This window comes from Bos javanicus, chromosome 13 (assembly GCF_032452875.1).
Source record: "Bos javanicus breed banteng chromosome 13, ARS-OSU_banteng_1.0, whole genome shotgun sequence".
In the NCBI taxonomy this organism is placed as follows: domain Eukaryota; kingdom Metazoa; phylum Chordata; class Mammalia; order Artiodactyla; family Bovidae; genus Bos; species Bos javanicus.
The window spans coordinates 61,233,103-61,241,388 of NC_083880.1; the positions used below are offsets into that span (position 1 = coordinate 61,233,103).

General features: G+C 53.2%; 1 protein-coding gene across 3 annotated transcripts; it reads left to right on the plus strand.

Annotated features, from left to right (window-relative positions):
- The first annotated feature begins 1,235 nt into the window (after nt 1-1,235).
- LOC133259561 (cytochrome c oxidase subunit 4 isoform 2, mitochondrial) lies at nt 1,236-6,744 on the plus strand. 3 transcript variants are annotated; one of them, XM_061437199.1, is made up of 5 exons: nt 1,236-1,326; nt 2,370-2,504; nt 4,149-4,313; nt 5,226-5,255; nt 6,507-6,744. In XM_061437199.1, the coding sequence occupies exons 2-5, from the start codon at nt 2,423-2,425 to the stop codon at nt 6,641-6,643; spliced, it is 414 nt and encodes a 137-aa protein (XP_061293183.1). In that variant the 5' UTR covers nt 1,236-1,326; nt 2,370-2,422; the 3' UTR covers nt 6,644-6,744. The 3 variants fall into 3 exon arrangements, with proteins under 3 accessions (XP_061293183.1, XP_061293182.1, XP_061293185.1); XM_061437198.1 differs by having other exon boundaries at nt 1,238-1,326; nt 5,124-5,255; XM_061437201.1 differs by having other exon boundaries at nt 1,249-1,326; nt 2,423-2,504; nt 5,124-5,255.
- The last annotated feature ends 1,542 nt before the right edge of the window (nt 6,745-8,286 follow it).

Consider the following 8,286-nt stretch of genomic DNA (forward strand, 5'->3'; position numbering starts at 1 on the left):
TTCTCATCTCCCAGAATGGAGGGGGCCTGCATCCTGCCCACTGGAGGATCTCTCTCTTCAAGGCTCATCTGCCTCCGGAGCAGTAAGCCCCTTCTTCCAGGCAGTGGATAGAGTGGGTCGCTATGGCCTCACTGGGCTACAGGAACCCTGATTGATGGGTGGGTCCTCCACACACCTCACTGGACCAGAGCTTGGACACCTAGAAAGCTTTGGCCCCAGGCCACAGAAGGGACTCACAGCCTTCATCCATCAGTCCAGCATCAGTATTCTAACAATCTCAAGCCACATTTACTGAACTCATGTTCTGCTCCAGTAACCACATCATTCCCCCTTTTACCTTTATTGGCCTCCCGTCTTTAAAATAAAATCTGAGATCCACACCATGACTTCCAAAGCCCTGCTTGGTGTTCTAGTCTCTCTCCAACTTTCTCCTTTACCCATTACAATCTGACCAAGATGTTCTCTCTCTATTCTATGAACACATCTGTGTTTTTCTGCCTTTGGGTCTTTGTCCAGGCCTCTCTCTACTTGGAACTAGATTGTAAGCCCTGTAATGGCAAGGACTGTGTTCACTTTTGTTTATCTCTAAATCCTCACACGTTTAAACAATAGACAATAATGCCAGCTCTAACAGGTCTTAATAAACAGTCCTGAAATAAATGTGCCTGATGCTTTTCTATTGACATATTTAATCTTTACACAAAGAGACTCAGGGAGGTTTAGCCATTTGTTAAAGGTCACACAGCTAAGAGCTGAACCCCAGAGGGAGGCATTTTCACTTGTCATTGTGATTGGGGGCATGAATGCCAGGTGGTATACCACAGGCCATCCCCAAATTCTATCCTTGTAGCTTCCTGCAGCAGGAAGCATTGGGTCTGCGCTCGAAAGCTGGCAAGACTTGGGTCCTCAAAAGCCCTCTGAGAGTATTCCAGGTAGAAGAAACAGCAGTGAGCAGAAGTGTGAAGGCAAGAAGATCCAGTTCCTGGGACAACCAGCTCAGAGGGCTGGGCCAGTCCAGGACACATAGTTGCCTGGACCCAGGGCTCTATCAGCTGGTGGTCTCCAGAGGCCAGACCCGGATGGGCAGGGAAATTGAGGCATGGTGTCAATGTCACTGTGCAATCCCTCTCCCCAGGCTGTGGGTGGGAGCCCCCAGGGACGCGGGCTGGGCGCTCACAGGCAGGACGTTCCCACGCAGGGGCGGCCCTGGGGAAGGCTGTGGGGCGGGCCCCGGGCAGGCGCCAGCGATCCAGTCCCTCTGCAGCCTGTTCTCTGTTGCTTGCTCTGCAGACCTGGGTCGCGTTCTGGCTCTCTCCAAGCCGCAAGGTGAGTGAGTGGCTGGGGACAGCCTCAGCTGCCCAAACACCGGCCAGTGGGGGATGCGGCTGGGAATCTGGCTTTCATCACCCCGTCAGGACCTGTGGGGTCACTGCTGTGGAGGATGATCTGGGGGCTGAGGGCTACTGGCAGCTCAAGGGTGAGGGGAATTTTCCTCTGTCCACATATGGGACACTATCTCTTTCCTCAAATGTAGATTACTCCTTCCCTCTCCCCACAGGTGGGGCTCTGTCACCCACTTATCACTGATGGGGACCCTTTCCTTTCCAAATGTGGGGTGTCTGTCCACTTTCCACATATGGTACACCCTACCTTCTATCTAATTATTGGGTGCCCTTCTCTCTCTCTCTAGATGTAGGGGTCCTTTCAGTTTCCAGAAGTGGGGTACCCTCTTCTTCTCCCCAGATGTGTGCCCCCTCTTCCTATCTCTGACCAAGTTGGTCTTTATCCCCCTCTGAATCTCCTCCTCACAGCCCCCTCACCCCCTGCCACCCCAGATTGCCAAATGCTGATTTTCCCTGGGGATGGGGGGGTTGGGTTCGCCTGTCCCTCTCTCCCACCAGGTCCAGCAGAGCAGGCTTTCCAGGCACGTAGGCAACCAATTACAGCGGGAGGAGAGGGGGAGGGCAAGCCATCTGCAGGAGATCTTGGCAGATGGCCCTGTAGCAAGACAGTTATCCCAGGAACTGCTCCCTCCCGACCTGGACTCCCACCCTGTTTCCTCTGGGGGGCAAACAGCTGAGAGAGCTTGTCTAAGCTAGCCACCCACTGTGAGCTGAGGCTGGAACTAGAACTGAGGCTCCCAGATCCAAACTGTTCAGGCCCTGATTCAAGAGTTAGGCCTCGTCCCACTTCTCAGATGACAAACTGAGGCCCCAGGAGGGGGATCCCAATGTCTAGAAGCCCCATCAACCCCCCATCATACAAACTTAGAAGGGGGCAGGGGCTGGAGATGACCTTGATATCCTGGAGACCATGCCTTTCCCAGTCACCACACCTGTGTAAACCCTGTGTCTCTGTCTGGTCCTGAGGGGAAGGGCAGAGGGCAGTGTGGGGGCAAGACTCACCCCAAACCACGTCCCAGATGACCTTCAGAGCTGCCTGGAGCTTGACCCTGAGGCAAGGGGGCCTTGGAATTCGAGGGATCCACAGCCCAGGAAGCACCGGTAAGACGTGGACATGTCCTCCCTTGCCTAGCTCCGGGGCTTGGGGCAGGGGTCCTGTGTGCAGGCTGCTCCCGCTCCCTTCCATGCTGCTCTGGGCCTGTCCTGAACCATTTCCCATAATCCTGGTCCTTGGTGGGGGGCCACGTTCATCCAGGATATAGACAGCAGCCCCCTCCCCCGAAGTGTTCTCAGGGCCTGACGCCTGTACCTCAGGTTCCTAAGGCCATTGTGTCTGGAGGCAGAGGGTGCTGACAGAACCTTCCAGACCTTTGTGTCCAAGCCAGTTGGAAGAAAGAGGCCTAAAGAAGGGGAGACTTGAGCCAGATAGACGGGCCTTCTTTTTTTTAGACGGGCCTTCTTGATCCTCTGGAGAATAACAGATAACATTTATTGAGCCCTTACTGTGTGCCCTGAGCTGGGATCGATGTTTTGCACAGATTAACACATTTGGATTTCATAGCAGCCACGTGAAGTGGACACTGTGCTGTTATCTCCTTTTTTCAGATGATCAAACGGTCCTAGACCTGGGACTCTTTTTCCCAAAGCAGTTCCCATGCTCTCTGGGCAAGGTGGTACCAATGCCCTCCTGGAGGGCATCCCAGGTGACAGTAAACAGAAGAAGCTTTCCTGAGACTCTTCTAGGGCCCAGCCTTGTTCTGGACACTCACACGGAGCCCTTGAGGACTAGGCTATCAGGGAGAGCTTCCAGGCATGGAAGTGAGACGTGAAACCAACCTCTATCAGTGTAACTTTTGTGTTTCGGGCCCCGGGCATGATCTTGAAGCTTCCACAACAGTGTGAGATAGGATTACTTACTATCCCCACTTTCCAGGTGAGGACGTGGAACACAGTGAGGTAAAGCAGGCTTGTCGGAGCTGGGGCAGGGTGGACCTGGGGTCTCACAACTCCAAAGCCATGCCCGTGACCACTCATTAAGGGCAGAGGTCTAGTACTTTCCAGTTTGCGGAGCAGTTTCCCAACTGCCATCCCAGGTTCATCTCTTCGAGCCTTTCCCCGCCCATTGCCTTCACCTGATGTGCCATCCCCACCCCAGATCTTCCCAGAGGACACAGGGTCTGGAGCCAGAGGGGCTGAACTGCCATCCTGGCCCAGCTCCCTCTTGCTCTGCAAACTTCAGTAAGTCCCTTAGCTACTCAGTTTCTTCCTCTGTAAGATGAGACTAATATCACTGTCTCAGAGCCATGCCAAGCCAGAGTCAACCCGCCCAAAGGCCTTGGCATGGTTCCTGGCACACAGTTTAAGTGCTCAATAAGTGCTGCTGCTGCTGCTGCTAAGTCGCTTCAGTCCTGTCCGACTCTGTGCGACCCCATAGACAGCAGCCCACCAGGCTCCCCCATCCCTGGGATTCTCCAGGCAAGAACACTGGAGTGGGTTGCCATTTCCTTCTCCAAGGCATGAAAGTGAAAAGTGAAAGTGAAGTCGCTTAGTCGTGTCCAACCCTCAACGACCCCATGGACTGCAGCCCACCAGGCTCCTCAGCCCATGGGATTTTCCAGGCAAGAGTCCTGGAGTGGGGTGCCGTTGCCTTCTCCGGCAATAAGTGCTACCCTCTTTGTTAATCTTACGGTTGGTGCTGGGATGTCTCAGGGGCAGCCTCATCTCAGCTCCTCCCTGTGCCCACAGCCCACGGCAAGGAGAAGATGCCCCCCTACACTAACTACCATGCCCAGCGCTCCTACCCCATGCCCGAGGAGCCCTTCTGCATGGAACTCAACGCTGAGCAGCGGGCCCTCAAGGAGAAGGAGAAGGGCAGCTGGACCCAGCTGAGCCACGCTGAGAAGGTGGCCCGTAGGTCTCAGGGTGGGGATGGGAGTGATTTTGCAAAGAAGGGCCTGACCTGTTAGGGAGCAGCCGACAGGGAGAAACCCTGGCCAAGACAGCTAGAACCCCCTCACCCAAATACTCAAATGCATACCTGAGTGGTGAAATTCATTCTTTTGTTCATTCAGTTTTTAATTCACACAACTGTTTGAGCACAGCCTGATGCTAGGTGATGCTGGGGACACAGAAGTGAATCATGGGGAGGGTTCCTGCCCCTAGGGTGCTCCCAGTCCAGTGGGGGAACCAATGCAAACCCAGAAAGCTGTCATAGAGGATATGCTGCTGGGTGAGGTGTGTTCATGGGGCTGTGAGAACCCAAAGGAGAGAGTGAGATGCATCCTGGTAGGCTTTCCCAAGAAGGGTTGTTCCAGCTGGCCTTGGATGGTGAAGGGGAGGGGCTGCCAGGCAGTGGAAACAGCATGGGGAAGGATATGGGAGCTGGAGAGCATGGAGAGTCCTGGGCTTCACTGAGTGGTGTTGGGGGGATGGAGCAGAAAGAGGCAGGTGAGTTGGATGGGAGAGCAGGGGTCTGGCTCTCGGAAGCAGGAAGGATGTGTGACACCAAGTGCTGCCCACCAGAAGTGCCCCCGGGAGCTTCGAGCCTCATCATCAGCTCCTAGCCATGCTTTGCACACAGTAGATGCTCAGTAGGAATTTGCTGAATGGACAGCTTCTGCTGCAGGGAGGGGGTGGCTGGAAGTCCCCAAGGCCAAGAGTTGGCCCAAGAATTGGATGTATCTGAGGCACCTCCCCCGCCCCCCGCCCACCTGCCTCCAGTGTACCGGCTCCAGTTCCATCAGACCTTCGCAGAGATGAACCGACGCTCCAACGAGTGGAAGACAGTGATGGGCTGTGTCTTTTTCTTCTGTGGATTCACAGGTCTGCTGATTTGGTGGCAGCGGGTCTATGGTGAGTGGCAGTGCCTCACCCAGCCACAGTCCTCAGCCATGCCCTTGTGGTCATAACCATCAGCCAAGTTTTGATAAGTGAACTAAGCTAGTACTCATCTGAAGAGTTTTTGAAAAGTCCTCCAGAGTGATGTAGGGTAAAGGGCAGAGCATGGCTGCCTGGGTTGGAATGTAGGGACTCTGCCTCTCTGGGTCTCAACTCCCTCATCCGTAAAATGGGAATAATAGTGCCTACATCTCAGGGTTCTTGTGAGGATTTAATGAGAGAGCTGTTGGCTAGTGCCAGGCACACAGTTATGAACGGTGTTGTTACTAATTGTTGTTATTAGCCATGAACTTTTCAACATATTGTTTCAGCTGCTGTAACAAAGAGTCTCCAATATTCAAGAGCTTAAACAATATAGAAGATGGTTTCTTATGCTTCCCTCTTACTTAACCCCAATAAAACTGGCCGCTCTCATCTTCTACTTCTTGAGAGGAAGCATAAGAAACTATTTCATGCTGGATGCTTCCCAATAAGTTGGAACAAACTCAGTAATTATAACTATGGTGGTGGTGGTTTAGTCGCTATGTTGTGTCAGATTCTTGCGACCCCATGGACTGTAGCCTGCCAGGTTCCTCTGTCTGTGGGACTCTCCAGGCAAGAATACTGGAGTGGGTTGCCATTTCCTTCTCCAGGAGATCTTCATGACCCAGGGATCGAACCTAGGTCTCCTGCACTACAGGCAGATTCTTTACCAACTGAGCTACGAGGGAAGCTATGGTAGCTATCATGTATTAGGAGCTTAATATCTGTCCCGCATTCTGCTAATTGCATTATAAATATTAACAAATTCAGTCTCCACAAGCCTAGTGGACAGGATTTGTTTTTGACAGGTTAGGAAACTGGGGCTCAGAGATGAAGTGATTTATTCAAGGTAACGCAGTGAGGGAATGGTGGAACTGAGATTTGGACCCAAAAAGACTTCAAGCCAGTGCTCCTCCTATCCTTGGGTCCCAGAGTAGATGAGGAAACTGAGCCTGAGAAAGAGGAAGGACCTCGCCCAGTTCCCCCAGTGAGTCCAAGGTGAAGCTGGGGACAGAACCTGGAGTGCAGCTTTAGTGGGGAGTCTAGTTGGGGATGGAGAGAGTGGAGAGGGGTCCTCAGTGCAGGGCATCTCCACCCCATGCCTGGACACCCTGACTCAGTGGGAGGGGGTGGGCTTGGCAGGGTCCCATATGCCCTGGGTCCTACCTGGTTCCTTCCCTGCAGTGTTCCGTAAGAAGCCCATCACCCTGACGGATGAGTGGAAGGCCCAGCAGCTCCAGCGCATCCTGGACATGAAGGGCAACCCCGTGCAAGGCCTGGCCTCCCGGTGGGACTATGAGAGGAAGGAGTGGAAGAAGTGACATGGAATCCCGGTGGCTCCCCCTGCAGCTCTGCCCTGGTCCAGAGCCTGTGGAGGCCCCTCCCCTCCCTTAACCCCAATAAAGCTGGTGGCTCTCATCTGCCTTTAGTCTCCACCACAGTCTCTACCTGCCATAAAGCCTACAGTATACCTAAGATTAGGCAGGACAGTAAGTGAGGAGCAATAAGCCACTTGCCAGGACCCCACTTATCAATGAGGGCTTCCTGGAGAAGAAGGGGTTGGGGTTGAGCCTTTAGTGATAGGTGGGATTCGGAATGGCAGGAGGGAGAGGGAAGGCATTCCAGGTGGAGGGAATGGCTTGAGCAGAGGTAAAGACATTCCTTTATTCTGTCAATTAGCAAATACTTTCTGGGTATCTGCTGTGTCCCAGGTACTAATCCAGGCCCTGGGGATGCAGCAGTGAACACAACACACAGTGTCTGGCCTCCTGGAGGAGGCGTTTCTTTATGTGTGTGTGTGTGTGTGTGTGTGTGCGCGCGCGCGTGCACGTGGTGGGGGAGACAGAAAAGGGAATAAGTCAGTACAGTACACAGCGTGTTACACTGTAGGCAGTGCTATGAAGGAACAAAACAGCAGAATAAAGGACAGAGTTAAAAGGGGTTTGGAGGGTGGTAGGTGAAGCTTCTCAGAGAAGGCAATGGCACCCCACTCCAGTACTCTTGCCTGGAAAATCCCATGGATGGAGGAGCCTGGTAGGCTGTAGTCCATGGGGTCGCTAAGAGTCGGACATGACTGAGCGACTTCCCTTTCACTTTTCACTTTCATGCACTGGAGAAGGAAATGGCAACCCACTCCAGTGTTCTTGCCTGGAGAATCCCAGGGACGGGGGAGCCTGGTGGGCTTCCATCTATGGGGTCGCACGGAGTCGGACACAACTGAAGCGACTTAGCAGCAGGTGAAGCTTCTTAGACGAGGTGGCAAATGAGAAAACAAAACAGCAAGCGAAAAGATCTTGAGATAGGATTTTAGTTTGTCTGCGGAACATCAAGGAGGCCACAGTGATTGGAGCAGAATGATTTGGAATATTGTAAGAAGGTGTGTGCTGAGGGAGAGGGCTGGTCTTGGGGCAAAAAGCAGATTATATAGGAATACACACACACACCACCCCCCCCCCCAGAACCAAGAAGAGAAGACTCCTTTCTTCTTGGTTTGTCCCCTCCAGCACCCTCTGCTGGCAAAGTTCAGCATCTCACTGTACAGGGGACAACGCTGAGTCAGGCTCATTATCTTAGAGCAGGCACTGAGGGGTGAGTTTGGGGTGGAGAGACAATACATTGATAACTGGCACAGCATCTTTGAGAAAGTCTTGACCAGGTCAATAGGGAGCTTTAGACCAAAAAAGGAGGAGTCTTGTATTGGGAAAAATGGACCCATCCCTAGTGCCCCCTTGTGCTCAGTCCTTGGCTAGGTAGGAGCAGCCCGGGGGACTCCGGCCTTGGCAGGAACACTCAGGAGCTCTGAAAGGGTAGCAGCCAGAGATGGTTATACACCTACCCTCCTCACAGCAGGTTCTCTTGAGAGACATCTGAGCAGCACACCTCCACGGACACCCTGGATGTGGATGGAGGGACTCAGCAGAGCAGCTGGGACAATATTCATTCAATCAACGAATACTTGCATCCA

Excerpts from the sequence above, each read along its gene's own strand:
- LOC133259561 (XM_061437198.1), top strand. The coding sequence starts at position 2,423 with ATGACCTTCAGAGCTGCCTGGAGCTTGACCCTGAGGCAAGGGGGCCTT. Across the intron at positions 2,505-4,148 it reads CCACAGCCCAGGAAGCACCG|CCCACGGCAAGGAGAAGATG; the intron begins GTAAGACGTGGA and ends CTGTGCCCACAG. Across the intron at positions 4,314-5,123 it reads CCACGCTGAGAAGGTGGCCC|TGTACCGGCTCCAGTTCCAT; the intron begins GTAGGTCTCAGG and ends ACCTGCCTCCAG.